The following is a 27,501-nucleotide window of genomic DNA, read 5'->3' as shown; positions in this document are numbered from 1 at the left end:
TTGATTTTGAAATAGTGAAGTAAGATATATGTCATTATTCACCATATCATATATATCGTCGCTGTTTTCACGAAGTGACGGTAGTGAAAAAAAATTGCATTCACTTTGCGTTACGATTTTCCTCACTACCGTCACTTCGTGAAAACAAGGACGATATATATATATATATATATATTGAAACCTTGGTGGCTAATTACTTTATAGGTCCAATGCAACAGCAATATTAAGTTTCCTTTCTATCAAATCTAAAATATTGTATCTGATTATTCTACAATTTATATATTTAATTGAGAGAATCATTTTTGTTACCATCCAAAATTATGTTTTTTCCCAGAAAGCTATACAGAACAAGATATATGCATACAAAAATAGTTGATTTAATATTTGTCTTAAAATAAGAGAGCAAAGAGTTCTTGAATCAGTTCAGGAGTCTGTACTCCCAGAGTATTTGCTATAAAAGAATTGTTATCTCAATTACACATATTACTTTATTAGGCTTCCAGTCTGTATGTCATCATTTCGAAGGGGAATCTAATGGATTGCATACATATTTAAGAACATAGAATAATTTATGAAATCAATTATGGTTTGTATACTGTGTTTCTAGTATGGTACATAAGTGTGTAGAATCAACATGGTATGTTGTCTACTGCATGGCATAAGAGATGCATATTTGGAATACACTGGAAATGATTTTCATACATTTTTTCCCCAACTTGCATCACATTCCAAATGAATTGGAGCTTATGCATAATTTCAGATTTCTCATGGAATCTTGAAATACGATGTAAAAGGGGAGGTATTATCACACATACACACATGCATTGAACAGCATATACACACCTACCACATAAGAGACACACCAAATGAGTGCTCTGTCACTGTTTATACCATGTACAGCATGTATACAACACACAGACAGTGAATCGCCATCTCTAGTAGATCATGGGAAGCATGGTGTGTGAGTGTGTGTTGTGTGTATGGAGGCAGTTGTGCATGGAGATGTATGCATAGTTGGTCGCCATGTGTACACATGGGCCCAAGGCGTATAGTCTCGTACAGTGTGGGTAGGTAGGATGGATGGGAGAGTAGTATGGAAAGAGCAATGCATGCATGCATCCATCGTCTATCCAGAAAGACGAAGGCAGCTAGACCCTGAGACAAATAGCAAAACCATCTCATAATGAGCGTACGCCACCTCCCTTGTATTTCCAAGGTAGAATGAGAAGCAACGAGCATGAAGCGTACAGGATTTTTTTTGATTTTTTTTATTTCTCTCTTCTCTCTCTCTCTCTCTCTCTCTCTCTCTCTCTCCTTATTTGGGGGGTAATCTTTTGGTAGGTTCTTGCCACAATGATCATAATAAATTTATATGACCTGTATGGAATAGCCATCTCCCAGCTGCCAATCTTGAGAGTGGATAGAACATAGAGATTTAATGGAAAATTGATCTTTACAGATCCATGCAAAATTTATCCAAGGTTTCATATTGGAGTGATGGGGCACAGGCAAAAATTGGCCTTTCCTCTAATATTATTAATAGCTGGTTTAAAATTCTGAATTCTGAACAATGTGGAAAGGAACATATAGAATGGCATCTATTATCATTAATTACGAAATCAGTGGAAAACATCAATGCTAAAAATGTTTGATATTAATCCATCAAAATAAACATGAACCAGAACTTTGATATGAAGATAAAAGTAATGTCCGACTTTTGAGAGTTTTCTATCTCTTTCTTGGGTAGCTCTCATAATGACTGTAATGTATGAAGGTGAATAAAATCAAATTATGCTCACCAGTTTTTATTCCCTGTATATAATAGTCATCTAGTCATTTATCCACATTTTTGTTTTTGTCATTGTTTAGAATATTCTAGGGCTTATTGAAAGGCAATGTACATCCTGATACCAAGTTCATTTTAATATAAGCAGAAAGTGATAGAAGCGTGTCAGTGAAAGTTATGGCAAAATGAGGCTTAAGGTCATAAATGTTTCTCAGGTTGTAACTGATTGAACAAAAAGTATTACATTTATTTATTATATAATACTGAGAATTTTCTTTTGGTTGTTAACGCATAGCAGTTATGAGTTTTCTACAAGTCTAAAATTCAATTCAATTCAATTCAAATGAACATTTATTTTCTTCCAAACAATACAATTTATAAGTAGGAACATAAATATAATTAAAGAACTTGTATTACAAGGAAGAAGGCGCGAAACCTGAAAAGCATAGCAACAATTTTAAATATTTCCCACTATTCCATAGGTTTAAAGAAGAGTAATGCGTGTAAAATGAAACAGTGTGAATAAAAATTACAAAAGATTGAAAACAATAAGCTGCCAAATTTCTACACAATATATAATTATAAATTCTCTCTGCATCTCCAATTAAGAGAATTCAATGATTATTTTTTTCATTCAATCGCTCTAATTCATTAACAGCATAGTGTACTGCAACAGAAATTGACTTGGATTTTCCATAGATTTTTTCACTTTCTGCTCATGTAAAATTCATGATTCTTTTGGATGAAAATAAAAAATTAATTTCACTAAAAGGTGACATTAAACTGCTTTTTATATAATCTCTTTCATAGAGGGGGACAGGTATACACATGTTACCAATAACCTTGAGCACTGGTATAATGAAATAGTTTTCTTTGTATGGAAGGATGAAGATTATGATTATTTTTTAGTACAAGGAACCTGGAAAGGTACATGCAAGGGAAAATAGAATTGCCAATTTGCATTTCATTGATCACTACTTTCTTACCCTTCACCAGAGTTTCATCAATTGTTCATCGATATGTTTTTTAAATAATTGTCCGGCTTTTATAAAGCCATCTTTATGCTAGGGTGGACTTCTTTCTCCTTGTAAGACAATATTTTGTTTATACTTAGGAAAAAAGGGCTTGGAAAGAATAAAACAAGGAGGAGTGATTCTCGTAAAGAAAATGTAAAAATATCATTGAATAGCTCATGCGAGATAGTAACCTAAGTTGACAAATACAATTGTATTTTTTGTTCTCCCCTTTTATATTAGTTTTCTAAATACCAGGATACTCATCAGTCTATTTAGCTATATATTCTGGGTTTCCAGCACTTAATAGAATGCTCATCATTAAAGTTTTTGTATTGCTTTGAATGATTGTAAATTAGTAATTTATGATTGACACTGATTAAAAAATAAGAAAAGAAAAGGAGAAAACAGAATGCAGCTTCTTGTATTGAAACAGCCAAAGTGTTTTTTATGGTGACAAAAATAAATCTTCTTCTTTAAATAAAAAAAACACCTTAATTTCATACAACCTAGGGGCTAGGGGGCTCCATTAAATGCTTATTACAGCATTTAATGTGAAAACTAATTCTCGACAGGGTTTTCGGAGACATACACAAAATACATCAGTGTGAATCTTATTTAAACAAGAAACATTACATCTGAGAAAGAGAGGTGACCTTATTAGATAAAAGGAGGATCGAAAGGAAAAGAAGAAATCTATAAATACTTGTTCTTTGTAGAGTACCTGGATAGAATTGTTAATGATCATTCTGATAAAGGAGAAAATGCAAAAACCATTCCCTGGGTGCTTGTATGTAGTGGGGCAATATAGAAGCCTGAGAAAATAGTCTTACTTCCAAACTGTGAGTATCTGGTGAAGCTTGGCACCATTGAGCAATATTTTAGTGTGTCAACAGATTATCAGGGATTAGCAGCTATACGTCTTTTTTTTTTTTTTTTCTACTCAATTGGTTTATTTATTTGTCTTTGTATAATTATAATGATTATTTTTAGGTTCCTTTTGTGAGGGGGGGGGGGGGGGGGGCCTTGCCTGCCCCATACCTGCCAACATTTGAAAATAAGAAATCTGTACCCTTAACAGTCGATCGCATGGCTTTACCATGGCCACATATGCAGCGGCAGTGTAACTGGCAATACGCAGTAAATTTGTACAAAAAAGCGAATACAAATTTGCTCCTCGGTCGTTCAGCCATTCAATGTACGCAATACGCGAACTCTCAAATTATGGCACATGGTAAACAAAATGCCAAATTTGGCTATAATAAAAAAATATATATATTTGGTCATTCCAAAATTTTGGAAAAAATCAGTTTATTCAGAATTTTTAAATAAAAAAAATTAAGAAAATAGAACAGTCAGCAGGTATGCTGCCAGGAGGGAGGATGCCAACCTTACTGGATGGGGGGGGGGGGGGGGGGGGGGGGGGGGTGGGGGGATTGAATGTAGGGCATGATATGAATACAATTAAGTGTTTTATGTTAGGGTTACTTTTTATTTAAACTAAATGTTTAAATTATTGTTGAAGAATTTCACTGATAAGGGGTATTTTCACTTACTTCTGTCATCGGTGTGATCATTTTATTTTATTTTGGCCCTTAATTGTTACAGTTAACTTGCCCCACTTTTCTCTCGTCCTGCTCAAACTCTTTTTAATACACTTCTCTTGTGTAAATGATTTTCACCCCTAGAAAAGCAAGCAATTTGTAAAAGATAAATGTAATATCTTTGTAAACACAATTGGTTGAGTTAGATTGCATGTACCATTAATTTGGTTAAATTATTGAATTGTTTTATTCTTTGAAATTTGCTAAATGGGTCACAATGGAGATGAGAGATACGGTACACATGTAGGTCGATGTGAGCCCATAGGCATGCAGAGTGAAATCAGATTCATCTGTAGTTTATATGGATGATTCTTATGTATGTATCTAAAGAGAAATAATTGAATGCTTTGAGGTGTCTAACAGTCTCATGTGACATGATTCTGCTGCATATTGCCTTAATATGCTGTTTAATGCCATCATTGTTGTTTTGGAGGCATTGCAAAATTTACCATCAACGCTAGACTAACACAATATATGGAGAGGAACTCTTGAAGATGAAGGAAGTTATATGGAACTGAAGTTCATGAGTGCATTCTTGTTTTGTTCTGAATTCATGAAAATGGCAATATGCCATGTTTGATTTTGTGTAGATATTGTAAATAAATGCAATTACAATGGTCATTCATATTGCTGTGCCAATCTATACAATTTGTACAGGCATAGAGGCACAATAGACTACACAAACATGGGCCTCAGAACTTGGTTCGTCTCCAAAGATCTGAACTGTTTCTGTTCATATTGGAAATGATGATTGTAAAGTAGCAACATTTTGGGGAATGATATTTTTCCAAATGAAATCAAGAGAAAGAGAAAGCTCGCAAGTGATTTTATCTGTTCCCTTGAATGCCTAGGAAGGCAGACTAGGATGTACAGTATGTAATCCTGGTAAATAGGGCATGGCCATCTGACATTTTGAACAGGATAAAAATCTTCCACACCCCCCCCCCCCCTTGACCTCTTGTGCTCCCTCCTTTCTCTCTCTCTCTCTCTCTCTCTCTCTCTCTCTCTCCCTCCCTCCCCTCTCTCCGTCTACTACTGTTATTCTTCTATACTTGTCTCAGGATCGTATGAAAACTTCTGAGGCGGCAGAACAAATATTGTTTGAACCGTGCTTTACTTTTTCACCTCCAAAGTCTTACCGGTAGCTCTTCTTACCATGCAAAAAAAAAAATATGATTTTGGGAGTTGGAAAGAGATGAGCTGGACTTAAGAGTTCTTTAAAGGAGCATGTGTGAATGGACGGCTATGCGCCACCGCCCAGCATGCTCTCGATAGCTGCCATGCTCATCTGACTTCCCGAACCTTGAAAGATACAAGCCACATTCAATGATGGAGGCTGTCATTTTTTTTTTAACCACACAAAAAAAGATATATGACAACTGAAAATCCTTCAATACACAATTGTGCATTTCTGTTTGATGTCATAATTATCATTTTCTCTGTTGAGAGCCAGAAAAGTGTCAGTTCTGTATTAATTAAAAGAGTAAATGTCATTCAAGCTCTCAGCGTACAACATCATTGTTCTGATATCAGCTAGTGTTATAGTCATTGCTCTTTGAATGTATGATTTTAGAGATACTACTGTACGTGTAGTATTTGTTGTAACACTTGTGAAGCAATTCTAAGATTCGTATCAAGAATTCTGTTGATATCAAATTGGCTTTTGATTCATGTGTATTAAACCCTATGCAGTCATGATGAAGATAGCAGCATTTATCTGTTGCTGTTGCCTTTTATAATTTTGTTACAATAAATTTCATTTTATATTTTCATAAAGCTTGACACTAACTACCATGTGATTGACATTGTGAACTATGTTGATAATATACCTTCTTTTTTTCTCTCCTTTATTTCTTTCATCTCTGCAGTGATAAGTTTACTAGGTTTTGCCAGTGGAAAAATGTAGAACTAAATATAAATGGCATGGTAAGTAAATATACTTTTGTTTTCCTTTACAATAAATTAGTTCAGTTAATGTAAATATAGTTTTAGGGATTAAATGTTTTAAATCTTACTTGAGATTATTAAAATCATATAAGCATGAAGGTCTTCCTATCATTATTAGTAAAACATTAAAATGTAAAGCATATTGAAGTATGATCATGTAATGCGCTTATGTTAGGTATCATTGATATCATGATACATATCGGGGATACATAGAAATCAATTCTCGCTACCCCAAATAGCGATTCTGCCGAGATCCGGGGAAAATCCTGAAAACGCGCATTGCATTATGGGATAGCTTTTCGACATTACAGCTTCCTGTGCAGGCGGCGCGATAGCGCAAACGTAAAACGCCGTCGCCACACAACGTGTATGCACCGAATATGTCGTCTGCTCGGTCTTGTTTTTTTTTTGCAAATATTTCAACGTTTATTTGAACATTTCATTCGTTGTTTTTTGCGTCTTTTGACATCAGTGACGATGGTTTTCTTTTGTGAGGCTGCACAGTGCTGGGCTCATGATTCCAAGCGTAAGAACCCTGAAAAATGGGGGTGGATGAAGGCCGTGACTTGGGATGGGACTCTATACCGGAAGTTGTAGTGACGACCCGAGAGAGTGAAAATTACCTCGTCTCGCGAATTTAGAGATTTTCGTACCTATTTAGGGTAGCGAGAATTAAATTGCAATTATAACACAAATGTTCAGTGTTTTTATTCATCACCATCAAACCTGGATGAAGACGTTGTTTCCAATATCATTAAAAATGACAGAAAAGGTGATTTTTGATTGCAATATTGTATTATTAATTGATTCCCATGAGGTTTCGCACCAAGTTGTTGGTTTCAGTGTTGACGGGACAGTTCTTTAATGACTGTTTTAACTCTGATTTGTAGTTTATTATCATATTTGGGATCTGCAATTACTAATCAATATTATGGGTAAAGCTAGAGTTTTAAAGAAATGCTACAATGAGAAAAATGATATCAGATAGCTGTATCAGGTTTTATGGTGACAAAGTATATTTGATAAAAAACATGAAACAAGGATACTCCTTTTCAGGACTACCACACCCCCAAGAAAGATTACTGAGTCAGAGTCCTTTTTCAGGACTCCTCAAACCTCTCTCTCTCACATGGTGCACCCGCAAATCTACTCTATAAGGATACTCATGTCATTTATGAATGAGATCACGTGACCTGAAATAAAGGTCACACCAGCTAATGATCAAGTATTTTCTTTCATTGCACATAAATGCAGGTACCTAGAACAGTGTGGTGTATTGTATTGTATAATATTGTAGTGCTAATAATGATACTATGTTATAAACCTCCTTTCTCTTCACTACTTATTTGTAGAAAGATCCAATATCACTCCTGATTGTATGAAAACATTTGAAAAATTGAAAATGTCATCAATTAAATTTTGTATATTCACAGGGGTTTACATTTAGCCATTACTATTTCACTGAAAGAATATTTCTTTTTCCCCTTGAGAAAATTATAAAATAAAAGAGTTCAGAAAATAATGTAATTATAGTGCATAGCAAAATTGTTAATGGGGTATAAAATGACAGATCTGACTTATATTATAAATGCAGAACGATAGATATAGGATATGTGTATGTGTGGTAAATACAGCTTATAACAACGGAAATTGGAAATTCATCAACAAATAAATCATCGTCATTGCTCTTTGATTGCTTTGCAGTTGTCAATGAATGACTTCAGTGTACACAGAATAATTGGCAGGGGTGGCTTTGGAGAAGTTTACGGGTGCCGCAAGGCTGACACCGGCAAAATGTAAGTATTCTTGGTGGTGGTGGTGGTGGTGGTGGTGATGATGTTGGTGGTAGTGGTGATGGTGGTGGTGGTGGTGGTGGTGATGGTGTTGATGATGATGATGTAGGTAGTGGTGGTGGTGGTGATGGTGATGGTGTTGATGATGATGATGATGATGGTAGTGGTGGTGGGGTGGTGATGATGATAGTGGTGGTAGTGGTGTTGATGATGATGATGACGGTGGTGGTGGTGGTTGTATTAAATGGATTATAACAAAAAAAATAGTGTAACTTTTTAAAGAAATATCATTGGTCAATGCAAAAGTATTAGTACAAATATCACGTAGGAACAAAAGTGCTATTGAATTTAATATATTCTTGCCATATCCAATTATATAAATTTTGTGTTCATCACATGCTCTTTCTCTTCCTTTGAACAAACTTACAATCAAAAGGTTACAAAAGATATTTTATGAATAGAGATTTGCCATATATAAATTGTGGAAATATTAAATTAATATCTTGGATAGTGAATAACAAATTTGCACTACTTCAGAAAAGCAATTATGAAAATGAAAATGAATGTAATGAGTCCCCTTGACACTAATTTCTCTTCTTCCTCAAGGTATGCAATGAAATGCCTGGATAAGAAGCGGATAAAGATGAAGTCTGGAGAAACACTTGCCCTCAACGAAAGAATAATGCTTTCTCTAGTCAGTGAGGTAAGATAGTCATCTCATAAACTTAATGACAGAAGGGCATTACTTCAAATACTGGAAAATAGAGTTAACACATTTCTGTCTCTCTGTAGATAATCATTTACACCATCCAATCACGAGAATGAAATATGTTGATTAGAAATGTCGTTTTACGCAGGTTATATGACATCATGTCCAATACCCTTTGTTTCATGCCTTCTTTCTTTAAAAGATTAGGGTCGAGGTTAGCATTTGGTTTAGGGTTGAGGTTGGAATCGGGATTAGGGTTGAAAATTAGATTTCAGTTACTGTTAGAAATGGACTGCAGAGCACTTGTTGCTGGAAAATATGTCGTACAATCTTCATGCTATGCTTTTTATATTTGCAAAGGGTACACAGAAAGTATATTGTATCCACTATTTATACTTTACATATTTCTGGCCCTGTTTTTTTATATTTTTGCTAAACAGGTAGGTTCCCCAGAAATCAGATGTTTTAAATTTATCTTCTGTCTTCTGTCTTTCCACTTTACTTTGTCTCTCTATTATTTTTCATCATAAGCCATGTGGGAAAGCATTAGTACAGGAATTTCTAATGTTAGTGAAGTAGGAATTTGCCTGTGCATTACTTACTAACACAGGCACAAGCTGGACAACAGCAAATGTAATGCAATATCGAAATGTTACAAACGAGCGGACTGTTATATGCCATTACCACATTTTCTGTATCACAACATGATATATATTCTTCCGTCACAACCCCATTATATCCTCATCAGCATCCTAGAAGTCACTCATTTAGTGTCCTAATCAGGCTGTCCAATACATCTGGGATCGTGTGTGTTATTCCACCTGTCCAGACCTCTATATTTGACTATTGCTAATTGCGTAATCACCATTCCATGTCATCCAGTTAATTCTATCGTTAGCTATTTGTGGGTCATAAAACAAAATCTAATATTAATTAAATTTCTTTGTGTGAGGGATACCCTTTTTTTTCCTATGTTTTTATTATTATTTGCCATGTAAAACATAACATCACAACCAGTACTATGTTGTTCTTGGTTTAACTTTAGGGTATTTGGTTTGAACATACCAACATACATTTTTCTTGTTGTAAATGCTATAGTGTTAAGTTAACCCATTACCTATGTGAACCGGGTGGTCCCTGTATTAAACCTATGGAAACGAGGGCATTCAGTAGTCTAAGGGTTAATGCTCTTCTCTGTCCCAATGAATGATATGATATAATCAGCTGAGAGCAAGAAGGGCTTTGACTTCTAATGAGGCTACAGGTTATAATGCCCTTCTTGCACTCTGTGGCAAATGGCATGATAGTAGGTCATGTGATAGATGCATAGTAACCAGTTTCCTGTAGAGATTGGAGATTCCTCCATTAAATTATAGGGGTAATGAGAGAATTCATGAGTCAGTGAGTTAGGTTATAAAAATATCATAGAATTCCCAACATGGGCTGTGCTTTCCAGGTTTTCAACTCCATTTTTAAAAGAATATTTTCCCTTCTGGATACTATGTTGACCATGTGATACTGATCTTGAGAAGGAAATAAATGTGGATTCAATTCTATTATTAAATTAGAGTAAAATAGATTAAAAATAGGGTAAAGAGCATAGGGAAGAGGATGGGGGGGGGGGGAATATTCCCTTAGTTCTCTAGTGCCCCCCTCCCCTCCCACCATGAGGCTCCATTACCCTTACAAGCCAATCCAAACTGCATCACTCAGCCTTGAATCCCCATGGTAACTGGATGATATCATGTAATCCAGGGGGGTGTTTCACAAAGATCCTAAGTTGAACTTATCTCTAAGTTGGACTTAAAAATTATGGAAAGCCATTAGCATCTTTGAAAATATTTTGTAAAAGATTTTTTAAAAGGCATAAAATGTTGATTCAAATCATTTATATTTTCTATCATCAAGAAGGTTTCATGTTCTGGATGTGGAATTAATAAAAAGTCTAAAATACTTGAATTTCTGGTTTTGAATATATTTCATTTTAAGGCTCCAATGGCTGTCCATAATTTTTATGTCCCACTTGGTGTTAAGTTCTACTTAGAATCTTTGTGAAACACCCCCTGGTTATAAACTGATTCTGATGTCCCTTAGCACAGTATCCTGACCCCTGGGTGTGTGTACCTGGTGTTATCCATCCCGTCTTAAAGGGAGAATAAACTATACCAGCAACAATGTTTGCTAGGTTGGTAGCAGATAATCTGAATAACAGATTAGTAAAAGCTTATCTAGTAATAGTTGCCATATCCATTTTACAAAAAAAATGCTCAAGACTCAAACTATCCCCCCCCCCCCCCCCCATAGACTTTGAAATAGATTGTTCCAATCCAGATCACCCCACCTATTTGTCACATGATTTATGACAAACATATATAGGTCGAGTTGAACTAGTGGGCAACATATGTAAATACAAAGCCAAAAGGGAATTAAATGTATGTTAAAGGCATTACAAAGTTTTGGGAAATTTTAAAAAATGGGTGGATAGTGATTCTTTACAATTTTAATATATTTGGATGCCCCTGTGGATGTAATAAAAACACCAGAAATTTTAGCCCCTAAAACACTTCTGCTTTCGAGAAAAATTGAATATAAAGATTTACCGTTGCTCCCGGTAAATTTTGATAAATTTCAAATAGCTCCTCCGGCCGTACAATGGTAGCTGCGACCATGAAAATCTCAGAGTGTGTAGTTGTGGTATATAATTTCCGAACGAGAATAGCTAATCAGTCAATTTTAGTCAATAAACATTGTTTTATAGCTTAATTAATATCTTGACCTTGAGAGGGAGCTATTCAACATAAAGTGTTTATTATTTACAATTTCATAACTTTAGAGTCGATTTCGACCGCGACAACGATCACTGAATATTGTAGGATCGTATATACTTCCAATATGTTCATTTGAACCAAATTCATGACCCCATACCAAAACTTTGTATTACCTTTAAAGTATAAGTCTATGAGTTAATGGCTCCACACAAACATAACCAGGGAGTTAGGAACTCTGTAATGTCACAGCTCCTTTGTTATCTTCTGTATGCCTGTCTTTGCCTTCATCCCTCTGCATCTTAACTCTCAAAACACAATTGAATGAAATAAATCATTCGTCCCTTCTCGTTGTATTCACCAAGTATAAATAAACTTTATTCTTTGATGACATCATTGATCACAACTTCACAATACCTACGTCAAACTGAACGCATCAATCATCTTATAATCCCAGTTTACATGCAAGACAATCTGTTATTATCATATGAAACTCAACTTTATCAAGGTATGTCAGTATGATTGCCCTATCACAGAAGTATGGGACATATATCCTATATATTTCAATGAGTGTATTTTCGATGGACTTTGAAGTTAACATATTTGTTCTTGTTTCATCTTTTTGTTTCAACCTCCAGACTGATTGTCCGTTCATCGTGTGCATGACGTATGCATTCCAAACACCAGATAAACTCTGTTTTATTCTAGATCTTATGAATGGTAAGTAGTAATAAGAACTTTCAAGATACATGTTAAGGATAATATCTAGTTGTGGGTCGTTCACATATGGCATCGGCAAACCACAGTGTTTGCCCCAAAAATGCCACATGTAAATTTATGGCAATTGAGAGTGAGAACAAGGTATCGGCATGCAACAGTGGTCCTACGCATACTTACCTGTCTGTGTGCTATAAGATACAAACGTTTATGTGAAGTGCATTACAATCATTTTGACCTGGTGGTTTATTGTGGCATAGGCTTAGTGGAAGCAGAATTGAAATGCAACTTGTTTAAGAGGTTATGATACTGCTCCACCTGTATCGTAAGATACATTCACATAAAGTGTGTGAAAGTGAATTGATATTCTGGCTACTAAACTACAAGATACGACATACCGTAGCTATAAAAGCCAATATGGGAGGCTTCAAATAGCCATTAGCTCACTTACTTGTACTACCAGTGCTATATTGAGGACTTTCAATAGTTATAAGCTAATTTACTACCAGTGCATTATACAGGACTTCAAGCAAGCCTCAGCTAACTTTATACAACCAGTAGAATATGCAGGACTTCAAATGACCATTAGCCATTAAACAGCAAGTCTCTATCATGGTCTGATTTTGGGCCGATGAATGATACGACTGACCTGTAGACCTGACTGACCGTTGGACTTGCATTTCAGCCTACTCTGTCATCAGCTCACACTCGGACAAATCCTGTTAACTCCTTTAAATCTTACATCTTACGTTTGCACATGCAACCATCTCTATCAAATCTAGACCTTAGATACAGGCACTGAATGTAAAGTCCCATCCTGTAACCCCTATACATTTTGCCCTTTTGAATTGGAATAAATCTAAAAGTAAAGTTAAATTGTATTTTGTATCGTCATGAGACCAACTTTCATGTGGCAGTTGCATAATAAAGAGGAAAATATACAACTTTAGTGAAGCAATGTCATCTTTACAGGTACAGAAGAAAATTCTGTATCTTTTTTTAAGAGGCTCACTTCATGTCAAAATTTGAAAGTCCATATAGAATTAAAAGAAAAAATTGTAAAAGCAGAGCTGTGAGTTCTTAATCATGTTAGCTTCCTATTTGCGTACAACCTCGTTTAAAATAGACACGTGATTGGAAAATGGATTTTACTGTATGAATAGGAGCATTGGATATGTTCTTTTGAGATGTACACACTCCAGGGGGTGTTTCACAAAGATCCTAAGTCAAACTTATCTCTTAGTTGGACTTAAACATTGTGGAGAGCCATTTGCAGCCTTAAAATAAAATAAATTCAAAAGTGAAAATTCAAGTAATTTAATATTTTTTTATAAATTCCACATGAAGAACATGAAAGCTCCTTGGTAATAGAACATATGAATGATTTGAATCAACGTTTTATGCCTTTTGAAATGACTTTTACAAAATATTTTCATAGATACTAATGGCTTTCCATAACTGTCAAGTCCAACTTAGAGATAAGTTCAACTTAGGATCTTTGTGAAACAGCCCTGAATATATTTATAGTCTTGGGCTGTGGATGTGTACAGTATGTGGATGTTGGAAGGGTATTTCTAGCTGTGTTGTTTATTATGAGTTGAGTATGAGATTGCTTGGAAGGCAGCCCATGCCAGTCCTTGATCTGATGCGATGTGTTCTATTCTATTCCAGACTGAGATGTAACATTGCGATTTATCTTAACATTATCTGGCTGACCTAAGAAGACATTGCCATAATACTCTTCTTTAATACTATCTATGTTTTCGTTCGTTGGGTTTCCCTGGATATTCTTGTTCTTGGCAATGATAGAAAATCAATGAAAATATATAAATTTAGTCTTTTATTTCCCACTAATAGAATGACTAGATTTATTTTTATTTTCTCACTTTAATAAAATCTACATTTATTTGTTTATATTTGTTTCTTTGTTTAATTTTGTTTGTCCATGGAATAAAAAAACTTCCATATGAGACATTGTCAACTGTAATTTGTATATAGGTATTGTATTTACTCCCTCCTGTACTTTACCGCCATCACATCGAAGTTTGATAATTGGAAGGAGGTTGGATGGAAAGGGAGGGGCCTGTTTCCATTCGGCCTTCATGGATGATGGTCTGGAAATGAAAGTATAGCATTGACGTATACATCTCATAACTCATAAAGTATGGTATTCATGGAATTGTGCCACTGCTCAACTTGGCAAAACAAATGTGTAGATAGTTATTGTTCAGTTCACCTAATATATGTTCTAACACTGTATCTTAGATTGGAGATGTACATTCATTTCTATAAATTGTTTATTAAATATTGTTAGAGTTACTGAATTGGACATCTTTGCAAATATCCTATGCACGGTCTTATTCACCCCCACATACTCATGAAAATAACTATATATCCTCAAACATTAAGGCAATGTAATATTGCAGTGTGGGCATAGGCATATAGGAAGAACATCTTCCATTCCAAATGAAAAGTGTTATCCTCAAATTTGAAAGCATTATGATCTGCCCCTTTGCTATTAAACATAATCCCAGTCCCTTCGCTTCACCCATCCACCGGAACCAAACTAGGAAAGATTGGCTTTGCGGCAGGACATTATCACCTCGATCCTTTACAGAAATGTGCTGGGATGGAGGGAAGAGTTATGGCGGTGGGCTGGTGTAAATAAAAGATTTGATTTTCAAGTTGAGAGAGAGGGGCCAAGTCAACGTGTTATGGTTTCTCTCTTGGGACCACTCTCACATCCCAGATCAAGGAGATGTCTAGCTTTGGAATCTAGTCTGTGACTCTCAAGTATCTTCAGGAAAACATTTCTTGTGAGATAGTTACGTTATAAAATCTTCCGGATAATTCTAGTGCAGATTTCTGTTTTTGATTACAGCTGTGGTTTCTTTGAACGGCATGTCTACTAAAAAAGAATATTCTGCTTACACTTTAGCAGGGATTTATTTTATTTACAGGAATATACCTGCATAAAAGGAATAAAACTATTGTGCGACTAATTGGAATATTCTTCTATGCAAAGCAAGAGTTGTGGATTTATATCAGGAATAGAGGGTAATTTCCCTCCAATAAAAATGAAGAAAAAAAACCCACCATGAACTTCCAAATTATTAGCCACCAAGTATGAGTACTTGAGAGAAATTCCCCTAAAAAAGGATAAGAATAGGAATTCTCACCCCAAATGCTGTGTTGTAGTATCCGTAGTGGAGAATATCTTGTCAAGTTGATTTCAAAGTTGGTAGTGTCTGTTCAGCACCAAAAGGGCATGAAATCTGTACTGAAGTATATAAGTTTATACCTTTTTCTTGTTCTTAATAAGTGATAGAATCTAACAATTGTCCAAATCATCTTGTATTATCTAGGTGGAGACCTCCACTACCACTTGTCACAGCACGGTGTATTCTCAGAGGAAGAGGTTGGCTTCTACGCAGCAGAGATCATCTTGGGTCTAGAGCACATGCATGTCCGTAACGTGGTCTACCGTGACCTCAAGCCTGCTAACATCCTACTCGATGAGAATGGTCATGTCCGTATCTCGGATCTCGGTCTGGCCTGCGACTTCTCGTCGAAGAAACCACACGCCAGTGTGTAAGTACAGTGAAACATGTCCATGAAGGCCAGTCGTGGGATACTAGAAAAGTGGTCTTTATAAGCAGGTGGTCTTTATGTGCAGGTTTTCGTTAAATGTGTTTCAATGGGAAAATCAACAAAAAGATGTGATCTTTAGAGCCTCATTCCTCTCTTTCAGAATTCTCTTTCACTACTCTCTATCCCTTCCTTTCTCTTTCTTGCTCCCCCCACACTTTCTTCTTCTTTCTCCTCTCCTCCCCTCCTCTTCCTCTCTTTCTCCTTTTCTCTCTATCTCTCCAACTCTCCCCAACCATCCTTTCATCTCTGTCTTTGAATCTCCCCTAGTTTTATGACTTGGTTTGTCTGGGGTTGTTAGTGCATTGTAACATGTGCATGTTACTGTCATAACATTAGTAAATCAACTCTCTAGCGCAATCATAATAAAGGTAGACATTGACACAATAACCAATCTTTCCTTTGCACTCCAACCAACGTTGAGTTGTGTTTGAGACAATGTCTGAAAGCATCAATGTTTGAATACAACATCTTAAGCTCATTCTAGAACTAGAACTGGGCCCCATTTCACAAAACATATCATTAGTGATAAATGACAGTTTTTGTTATAAGCTAGTGAAATCCTTGCTTTTGATTGGTTATCAGCAGATTTGTCATTGATTTTTGTCATTTGTCATTGAAAAAAGGCTTTGTGAAACGGGTCCCTGGTGTTTTGAGAGCCAAAAGGTCTTTACTGTGTAGAAAAATATATTAGTTAAGGCTATTCTGGCTATCAGAAACATTTTGCCAGTTTGTACTTGTAAGATGTTTGATGATTAAAGTAAAACAAAGAAGCAACAACAGCAGCAACAGCATTAATAACAACAACCTTGTAAGATGTTGATAACTATCATTCTTATTCTCTATTTGTTTGTAATTGACAGAGGTACCCATGGTTACATGGCCCCTGAAGTACTGTCCAAAGGAACTGCCTACGACTCCAGCGCTGACTGGTTCTCATTAGGATGTATGTTGTTCAAGCTACTCCATGGGTAAGTTATGATGGGGGATGAGGAGGTGAGGGGGAGGGGAGAAAGAGAAAGTGGGGGAGATAGAGAGAGAGAGAGAGAGAGAGAGAGAGAGAGAGAGAGAGAGAGAGAGGGTTAAAGAGAGGGAGGGAAGGGATGAAGGAAGAGGGGGAGAGAGATAGTGTGTGTGTGTGGGTGTGTGTGTAAGGAGAAGGACAAAAATCAGAAGAGGACTTCATTGATCTTGGGATGATTTCCCCCTCTCCTCGCTCTGTCTCACCGCAGTTAATCATTCCCGGTTAATTGGCCTGGCTCATGATGTAGGACGAAGGGGAGGGGGCATATGGTTGCATTGCTCCATAAGTACCCTCTAAAAGGCATAGGAAAATGAGAAGAAGAACAGAAAAGTAGAAAGAACGGAGAGAAGGGTAAGGCAAAGAATTAGGAAAGGCAAATAGGAATAGTAGGAAATTCAAAAAGAACAGAGGGAAAGAAAAGAAACGGAAATGAAAAAGTATATAGAATTGGAAAATGAGTGTAAAGTATCTTTTTCAATGGGAATGTATACTCATTGTGTTACCTTCCCATAATTACATGCGTATAAACCAGGCCTGATAAAAACCCGATTTAAATCGGTTTCCCGATTTTTTTTATTTTTCCCGATTTTTTCCCGATTTTTTTTTTCTTCCCGATTTTAAAAAAAAAAAAAAAAAATGATTTTTTTTTTTTTCCCAATTTTTTTTCCAATTTTTTTTTCCCTTCCCTATTTTGCCCTATTTTTTCCCCCAATTTTCTTACTCGAAAGGGGGGAATGTTGTTAGATGCCATTTTTTCCCCGCGAATCCTCTTCTTTTTTTTTACTCAAGGGGAGCGTGGTTGAGGGGAAAACAAAAAACCTATTTTTTTTTTAGTGCTCACTATCACCCCTGGTATAAACAAGTCTATAGCCAAGGTTGAGGTTTATGAATATTGATGTGTTATGAATGATTATAAGAGCAGAGGAATGACTTCGATCTTCATGATTGTAATGTTACAGGCACAGTCCGTTCAGGCAGCACAAGACGAAAGACAAGCATGAGATTGATCGGATGACATTGACCATGGTAAGCTTTCTTCATCTTTCCAAGCGAAGTTTCTGAGTAAAACTCAAGTTATATACCATAGAATATACAAAGAAATGTAAAGTAATCCGTAAAATGAATAAATATTTTCAGTTATATTTCAATAAAGTAAAAAAACTGCAGCAACAAGCATCTGAATACAAACTGCAAAATAGATGAAAACATACATTCCAAGATAAGATGTCCGGGATTGAAATTTTCCTTTACAAGGTCAGTCCCTACAGACATTTGTGACCAAGTATCGTGCAATACAGGACATGATTAAGAAAGTAGAGAGAACCAGAGACAGAGAGACAGAGAGACAGACAGTATAAAGTATGACTTCCCTAGCTCATTTATCTATAGTTCAAGTTAAAGTAGTGCTACAGGTTACGACAATCATCAGTCATTCTAAAATCTCTGACGTATGGGACGCAATACCTGGACTTTCTCACAAACAAACTTTTGTCTGGTAGCTTTGCTCCAAGGAGCTATATATTTCATCCCATATATCCCATTCATCCCATTTACCGTATAAGGGCTACAAGCTGGAATGCTCCCAAGGGAGTGGAGAATGTGCACTGTAATGTGCACTGTAATGTCCGGATTAGTAATTGAATCCAGTAACGGGTAATATAATAGTGTAAGCCCTTATAGTCGGTTGTAAGTGGAAAAAAGCTTTATAAGGAACAGTAAATTCTTCTGGGGTAAATAGACTCCAATGCTGGTTCATTGAAAATGTAGAATAAGAGGCGAGTCTGGAGGATGAAAAGAAATAATCTATTTGTTCTTAGATCTTTTGATGATGACACTGTGGGTGTGAAGTAGATGTTTTCGGCTTAATACTGCCTTCGTCTGCTCTCAATAGATTAGAGAGAATAGTTGGCTTCTCTTCAGATAGAGAAAGGGTGAAAAATCAGTCTGGAAATAAGGTCAGAGGGAGAAGGGAAATGTGTTTCTGTGGTCTTACATTGATCTTTGGATGATTTCCCCCTCTTCGCTCTGTCTCACCGCAGTTAATCATTCCAAACAGATTAATTGGCCTGGCTCATGATGTAGGGTCAAAGAGAGGGTGAGAGAGAGAGAGAAGGAGAGGGTGAGAGAAAGAGCAAGCGGGAGAGCTTTATAGAGCCTGTTAACTTGACTTTTGTAGGAATTTTAAACTTGCCCTTGTGAGGTGACCAAAGTAAAATGTTTAAACAAAAATTGTGACATAGAAGTAATTATAGAAATGTATATCAGTGAAATGTAATGAAGAAAAAGGATAGTAATGTTCTGGTGTTACAGTAAACATTTACTAGTGTTTTGTTTCACAAAGGAATAGAAAAGTTTTTTTTAGGGAGTTTGTTTTTGTTTGAGAGAAATATTTGGCTGACAAATGCAGACAAAAAAGAAGGCCATCTAATTTAATTATTTTATTTTTTTGAGAAACAGAACACTTGATGTCTATTTTTCTAGCCATACTTGCTGTTCTTGCTGCTTGCATTTAAATTTTGCATCACATCCCCAAACACGCTGAATTTTACCTTCAAGCCTTTTCTGTCTCTTTAGTGAATTATTGTCCATAATATTGGCAGCGAGCTGAAAAACACTGTTACTGTCAAAGGTTGTTTATACTATGTGTTAGACAGACACAGACAATCCTTGTTCAATCGAGGTGTTATGTGGATTTCCCTCTGGATTAATCATAAGGCGTGTCTTCATCAGCTCCAGATTGCCGGCTATTTCTGATTTGGGAAATAATTCGAAGTTACAAATCGCGTCTTCATCAGCTCGAGATTAGACCTCGAAACTTGAAACTCGACCTTGAGAAATTAGCTCGAGATATTTTGCTCAGCGTTCGTGCATAGTGCGAGTCTTCAGGCTGGTGAAGACGCACCGGACAAATAGTGGGATATTTTCCAAACTATCCTAAGATATCTTGGGATGATTATCCCGACCAAATATCCCGCTAATTGCCACTTCGGGCTGATGAAGATGCAAATTAGCTGGATAATTTGCGACCGGGATAGTTCAACTAGCGGGATGTTTGGCAATCTCTAGCTGATGAAGATAGGCCTATAGTTGTAGACTGCTTTCACCGCAAAGTCAGTCTGAGGACGAATCAATGAACAACAGATTCAGTTTACAGGCTGAATGTTCTTGTAGCACAACATCATACATGTAGCTATTTTTGGGATTTGAACATTCTCCAGTTTTGACAGTGTACCCGTAGTGGCTGTTTTGTCTCGCAGATTATGGTTTCTTTAATAATTATTTGCCATTTTTCTGTCAAGGAATGCTTGTAAAACCAGAAGCCATATTTTGTGTGCCTAGCACCAGAAGGACATGAATTACCAGCATTTTACAGACGGTCTATATTCTTTGATATCTATGCCATACGGACAATAATTTGATTAATTGTTATATGCTAGTCATGATATTATTATGACACAATAAGCATTAGGGTGATGGCAATTGAAAAATGCATTGTGATGATTGATGTCGTCTTGACACCATCAACAGCATATTCATGTAGAAAAATGATGAAACAGAAAGTAAGTTGTCAATAATTCATTGAAACAAAATATGGTCTAAGGACACTTCCTCTTGTAATTTTGTATGAAAAAATAATTAATTGGTATGTATTATAGTACACTGTATATTCTACATGAGCAGGGCCAAAATTTAATACAATGTTCAAACTGGGAGTGAGTAATTTTTTTCTTCTTCTTTGATAAAAGTTCATAGAAACCAATTCTGTACATCAGAATGCAATTACTGCGTGATAAAAATGGACCATAACATGTTGGATGCATTGTAAACTTGGTTGGTTTGCTTTTAGAGTACCCTGCTTCATGGTCATAGTGAGAACTGGATAAGATTTGACTATGACAGAGGTCAAAGGTCACATCTGATGGATGGCAGTGATAACAAGGAGATCTATCATCAATCACTCCCACTCAATTTTAGGCTTATATCTTTCTCTGTTCCTCTTTCTGTCTCTGTCACTGCTTCTCTGTCACTGTCTACTTCTCTCTTTCTCTCTCCCTCTCCCTCCTCCCCTCTCTCTCTCTCTCTCTCTCTCTCTCACACACACACACTTTGTTTTGGTTCTTCCCTCTTTCCTTCAATCTCTTTATATTTCCTTCTCTCTTCTCTCCTCTCTCCTCTCCTCTCCTCTCTTCTCTCCTCTCTCCTCTTCTCTTCCTTGTTCTGCCCTCTCCTCTTCCCATCCCTCTGCCCACCCCCTCTCCTATCTCCCTTCCTCCTTGTCTCTATGACTTTTATCTCCTCCCCCTTTCTTTTATTTCTGCATCTTGTCCATGCCTCTCTGTACATGTACATTTCTTTTTCCTTTTTGGAGTATTCTTATTCTAACTCACATTTTACAATTGGAGATATCAATATCTTATTTATAATTGTATATATTTGTAAGGCACAATCTTTGTACCATATTATATGCTATATCATCTGAATCATTCTAATATCAATAATTTTCTCTCCCTCTCTCTCTCTCTCTCCCTGTCTCTCTGTCGCTCTCTCTCTCCTGTCTCGTCGTGTGTCCAGGATGTTGAGTTCCCAGACAAGATGAGTGATGAGATGCGAGCATTACTAGCAGGTCTACTACAGAGAGAGGTAGCAAGCAGGTTAGGCTGTGAAGGCAGAGGGTATGTATACACATCACCACTTTCAAGACCCTTAAAGGTATAGACCAGTTTTGGAAAGACTCCCTCTCAAAAAATGAAATGGAAGCTCTTATTACCAATCATGCGAAAGAATATGTTTTGACTAATACGTGATGAAACAAATTTTGCCAGGAAAACGCCTACTAATTGATATATTTGATAAATTACCATATCGATCCGGCCAGGATAGATATTGAGTAGTCCCATATACATCTTTCTGTGTACAGTGCTTGTAACTTTACCGAGAGTGGGCCAAATTCCACAACCTTGTAGTACACACCAATACTTTCACAATGCAATCGCATGACCAGAACTGGTCTATACCTTTAATATTCACATTCTATTCTGGTTCTTGTTGTGTGCAGGAACCAGGACCCTGTTTTGTAAAACGTGTTATCACTAGCAAGATATGATAATTATTATAAGCCACTGAAATCCTTGCATTTGATGAGCTGTGAACAGATTTATCATAGATCTGTAGCAGTTGTTATTGATTACAAGTTTCATGAAACAAGGCCCAGAGTTGAGTTTAGATTTCGGGATCATTGCAAATGTTTAGGGTTATAACAAATTTCTGAGTTCATTGCAAATTTCAAAGTGTTATTTTCACCTGGATCCCAGCTAGTATCAATCCAATTTTTTTTTATGTGGTCATTAAAATGTTAAATATGATGATTTATGTCTTATAATGTTAAAGTCTAAGTTCATAATTTTGCAATATTGCTGTTCGGTATATTGTTATCAGACCTGTCAGGGGTGAATTTATAGAGGAAATAGATTTCTCTATCAAAACAAGCAAAAAAGAAAATGAAAAAAAAAGCAAGTAAGAGAGAGAAAAAAGAGAGATACAAGACTGACACCCACAGAGTAGGAAATAACCTACCCCCAGAAAACTTAGAAACGTGCCTGAGATATAAACAACACAATTTTAAAAGTGTGCTATAAATTTTTTGTTTTCCAAGACACCCTCTTTCAAACTTTCCCTTGATGAATGGATTGTTTTTTTCAACATCACCCAAGAGAAACTGATCATAGATGTAAAAAACAAACTTTTGAATTTCCTCTGGTTAAACTTTCATAGGATTATTCTATTTCAACAAAACCTCTTTGATCAGAACAAGGCTTAGATATTGAATGTTATGTTAGTGTTGTTCTTTATATTGTTCAGTTTGGAGGAAGATGATGGTGTAGGAATTGGGAGACAAATATTCTTTCAATTAAGAAAAGGCAACCATTGCTCAAGAATGAACAAGAAAAAATCCAACTTTCATTACAAATATCACAAGCAGATTTAGCATAATTTTGCGCCATGGATCAGTTCCCCTTTAATCCATATATTTGTATTGGATTCATAGTCTTTGTTAAGCATAAGAATATATTAATGCTAAGATGACATTAAAATTGTATATTCAGTGCAGCATTGAATTTATGACAAATCACTTGCATATTTTGAGCTATGGATATGATGGAACATATTGCGATATTTTTCTTCAAAGTTATTCATGCTTTTAATACTTATACAGTGAAACCTGTCTATAAAGACCACCCAAGGGAGACAAGAAAAGTGGTCTTTATAGGCAGGTGGTCTTTGTAGACAGGTGCCTACAGTAAATGTGTATGTTTCAATGAGAAATCATTTTCAAGGGAAACAAAAAATGTGGTCTTTGTAGACAGGTTCCTTTAGTACATGTTTCAACGAGAAATCAATTTCAAGGGAAACAAAAATGTGGTCTTTGTAGACAGGTTCCTTTAGTACATGTTTCAACGAGAAATCAATTTCAAGGGAAACAAAAAATGTGGTCTTTATAGACAGGTGGTCACTAAAGCAGGTTTGACTGAGTGTATTTTGTTTTGCTATTACAGGGCAACAGAAGTGAGAGAGCACCCCTTCTTCAAGACTACAGACTGGAACCAAGTATACTATCAAAAGGTTAGATATGGCATTTCTTTCTCATCTTTGAATATCTCTGCAGGTGGATACCAAGTTTGACAACAAAATGGAAATGAAAACTTACAGAATCCTTAATATCTGGATTACAAAAAAGAAATGTTTTAAGCCCCACTGTACTACTTGTATCTACTTGTGCTCCCTCTATATAGCAAACAATGCCTAATCGGTGACCATTGGTCCCCCATGATCCTCTTTTTCTTATGTTAATTGAGAGCTGAGTTGATGAGATAGCCACCTGTCAGTGACCTCCCTGGGTAGTCTAATCCCCCCTAGCCAAACTAGTACAGAGAGCCTTTAAGTCTCTTTTTGAATGAAGAGACAGATGGTGATTGCCTGAGCAATGCTCCAAAGTTTAAATGTAGGAAAGGCTGGAGGGTGAGAGTATTCATGGCACCTTTCTGTCAATAAACATGCATGCCTTTGATACCCCCTCAGAGCATGTCTTCTGTTCAGCTGTCGCGGTGTAGTGGTTACATCACCAGACTGTGGATCATATGGTTCGCGATTTGAGTCCTGCCGCGGCACTAATGTCCTTTGGCAAGACATGAAGCTACATTTGCCACTCTCGACCCAGGTGGGGTAACTGGATACCTGGCAGGAATTAATTCCTTGAAACGCTAGAGTGCTGTAATGGCAGCCATGCTAAACAGATAATAGTCGTGGAGCACCAGGAGTGTGAAGTCTGACATGTATGAGTGCAATACAAGAACCCACCGTTATTATTACTATTATAATATATCTTTTTGTCTGTATTCACTGTGTCTCTCTAGGTACAACCTCCCCTCATACCACCCAGAGGTGAAGTCAACGCTGCGGATGCCTTCGATATCGGATCCTTTGATGAGGACGACGTTAAGGGGATCAAGGTAAGAAACCTTCCTTTTCTCACTTTTCTGAACCTTAAAACCTAAATTTCAGAATTTCATCTATTTAGAGCCGAAAGGGCATTCATTTTGTGTGATATGAGATAAGGCCCTTCTTGCTCCAAAGAGATGATTCATCTTCATTCATTAAAAAATAAAAATGAGTTTGTCATTTGGAAATATGAGATAAAACTGTAATCTGTGTATGAGAACCATCAGCCTCATATAGTCTCCTTAACCTGTAGATAAGTTCATGAAATAATCAAATCCTCCTTTTCACCCAAATCCTGCATTTTTCGCAATTGTAAAAGTGATGTTAGTTTTCAAAGTTAGAAGGGGGTTAACTTTGTGTTAAAGTTTATGGCCCGAATTCACAAAGGAGGTTTGTCAACTAACCGAGGTTTATGTACGTCATATGACGCATTTTGACGCGTTTTTACAAACCTGGTTTGTAAAAACGCGTCAAAACGCGTCCTATGACGCACGAAAACCAAGGTTTGTCGACAAACCTCCTTTGTGAATTCGGGCCTATGAGTTTATGCCCTTCTAGTTCCAGACAGACAAATTATCAGTATTATTGTCACATTTTCCACAGGTTAGTATTATTGGTTTTTCACCTGGTATTTGGATTTGATGACAAGCAAATAATTTAACATTCAAATTATTGGGCAGTAGGGAATGGAACCGTAACTTACCAAAGTGTCACTGTCTCTACCTCTCTCTTTGAATTTCTCATACCGTTTCTCCTGCCTTTTTCCCTATCCCAGCTATCAGAATCAGACCAGGAGCTCTATAAGAATTTCCCCGTCACCATCTCAGAGAGATGGCAGCAGGAGATCGCTGAGACGATATTTGAGACGGTCAACCAGGAGCACGACAAGCTAGAGATGAAACGCAAGGCCAAGAAGATGGACGAAGGAAGTGAGTAGGAGGTGTATAGAATGAAGTCATTAGGATGGTTAAAAGCTCTAGGAAGTAGTTCTACGATACAGTCAAACCTGCTTTAGTGACCACCTGTCTACAACAAGCACATTTTTTGTTTCCCTTGAAAATGGTTTCTCATTGAAACATGTACTAAAGGAACCTGTCTACAAAGACTGTCGCTGTAGACAGGTTTGACTGTTCATGCAACAGGTAGTTATCCATGACAGTTTTGATGCCATTGATTCTAAACACCTTTCTCAGATATGGACCTGCAAACTAAAGTTATCCGCCATATTTTGCAGGTGATGCATATTAAAACCTTTTGGATGGGTCCTAGAACAATTCCTACTAGTAAAGATATGTTATTTGATGAGAGCTGATACAGTGAAACCTGTATATCAAAACCACCTTCCAAAAACCCCCCCCCCCCCCTCATCCCCCTTTAATCAGTGCTTCTCATTGAAACATGCTTTCAAGAGAACCTGTATATAAGGACCATTTAAATATGAAAAAGATCACTATTGATGTTTACCTTGAGTGTTGTGTCTCATATCCTCTTGATTTTGTTTTGTGTTTTATGTGTACATCAAAAGTGCTAGTTGACATTATATTAGTTGGCTGTAGATAGAATCTTACTATTGTATCATGAACCATTGTGATCTTTCTTATTCTTACAGTCTATGCTATGGGCAAGGACTGTATAATGCATGGCATCCTCCACAGACTGGGTGGCCCATTCCTCAACACATGGCAGAAGCGTTACTTCTATCTGTTCCCTAACAGGTTGGAATGGTCTGGTGACGGTGACAGGGGACCAAGTCAGGTGAGATACAGTAACACAGTCTCTTAAAACCAGGGAGGTGTTTCACAAAACTTGTCATCAGTGACAAATGATAGTGTTTGTTATAAGCTACTGGAATCCTTGCTTCTGATTGGTTATCAGCAGATTTGTCGACATCGCATGTTAATTTTAATGCACATGTTTCAATGGTATGTAGGCAAACTTGTACTTGTGACGACTTCGTGAAACCGTGCACAGGTTTACAACTGACAGGTCTTGTGTAATGTGCGTACCATCGAGCAACCTCAAAATTTGGATGTGCTACGTGATGGAAATTTCTCCTACACCTCCTAAACCAAACCGAACACTCTCCAATCTTTAGTAGGCCATGCTTCTAGATATCCTCAATTGAATTCTGTACCACAAAACGGGTGTGGCGGTTCAAGTTGTTTGTGCTCATATTGAATGGGAATTCTGTCCAGTCCTGAATGAGAGAATTGCGACTATGTCCCAAGACCATCAGGCAGACTGCAGGAAGCATTGGACAAGAACCTGGTAGAAGATCTGAGACTGTACCTTCTTAAAGTGACTCGGTAACATTGCCTCAAGTTCTAAACAAAATCCTGGATTTAGCTCAAGCTGCAATCATAATTATAAACCTTTAGGTCAGTCAGGAATCCCATGACTTTTACAAGCCGATCGCCTGTCTGGTTATCAAGATATTTATGATTGGAGATCAAAATTTCATTTTTTGTTTTTCGTTTTCCTAACGGTTTTTGTAAAACTACAGTCTATTGAGGAAAATGAGCATGGTAAAACCTGTCACTCAAAGATTTTTAAGTGCAATTTTTTTAGAGCTTCAATATGACACCATACGTATCACAGACACTGATAACATGTAGGGCCATGCATCTCAGATTTAACATACCGTAGTTAAACGATGCCTTTAATGTTGGTGCTGGAGACATGACTAGTCTAATAGGGCTTTAGAGAAAATACATCATCCCATCCCAGATTTAGGAAAAGTATCAATAAATGGAAATGCTGATCATCAATCATTAATGATATATATCAATTTTTGTTAATGTGCTTCAGCAAAATGTGATAGCCTTGGAAGATGTGCTGACTGTAGAGGAATCAATGATCAAGGGCAACAAGAGTATCACATTGAAGATGAAAGCTGGTAAACCATGCATTCTACGAGCAGAGGTAAGTCATTCTCAACCCCTCAAGCCTTAAAAAAAAAGATGTTGTATTGCCCTTTGCGACTGACCCAACAATCTTG

The 27,501-nt window shown here is 36.7% G+C and overlaps 1 protein-coding gene across 2 annotated transcripts in view; it reads left to right on the top strand.

Moving 5' to 3' along the window:
- LOC100888242 (beta-adrenergic receptor kinase 2) overlaps positions 1–27,501 on the top strand; it is a 79,644-nt gene that overhangs the window by 40,527 nt on the left and 11,616 nt on the right. For both annotated transcript variants that reach the window (XR_970386.2, XM_003729311.3), the window contains exons 7-19: positions 6,272–6,329; positions 8,055–8,146; positions 8,750–8,846; positions 12,256–12,337; positions 15,700–15,925; positions 16,846–16,953; positions 17,966–18,032; positions 21,579–21,679; positions 23,561–23,627; positions 24,419–24,514; positions 25,279–25,432; positions 26,113–26,258; positions 27,312–27,425. Coding sequence is in view for 1 of the 2 variants with exons in the window: in XM_003729311.3 (XP_003729359.2) it covers positions 6,272–6,329; positions 8,055–8,146; positions 8,750–8,846; positions 12,256–12,337; positions 15,700–15,925; positions 16,846–16,953; positions 17,966–18,032; positions 21,579–21,679; positions 23,561–23,627; positions 24,419–24,514; positions 25,279–25,432; positions 26,113–26,258; positions 27,312–27,425 (1,408 nt within the window). In the remaining variant the exon portion in view is untranslated. The remainder of the gene's footprint in view (positions 1–6,271; positions 6,330–8,054; positions 8,147–8,749; positions 8,847–12,255; positions 12,338–15,699; positions 15,926–16,845; positions 16,954–17,965; positions 18,033–21,578; positions 21,680–23,560; positions 23,628–24,418; positions 24,515–25,278; positions 25,433–26,112; positions 26,259–27,311; positions 27,426–27,501) is intronic.

The sequence above is a fragment of the Strongylocentrotus purpuratus genome, unplaced genomic scaffold (assembly GCF_000002235.5).
Source record: "Strongylocentrotus purpuratus isolate Spur 01 unplaced genomic scaffold, Spur_5.0 spur5_scaffold_2, whole genome shotgun sequence".
In the NCBI taxonomy this organism is placed as follows: Eukaryota; Metazoa; Echinodermata; class Echinoidea; order Camarodonta; family Strongylocentrotidae; genus Strongylocentrotus; species Strongylocentrotus purpuratus.
The sequence above is the reverse complement of the archived record's forward strand: the minus strand, read 5'-3'. Positions and strand labels throughout refer to the sequence as shown.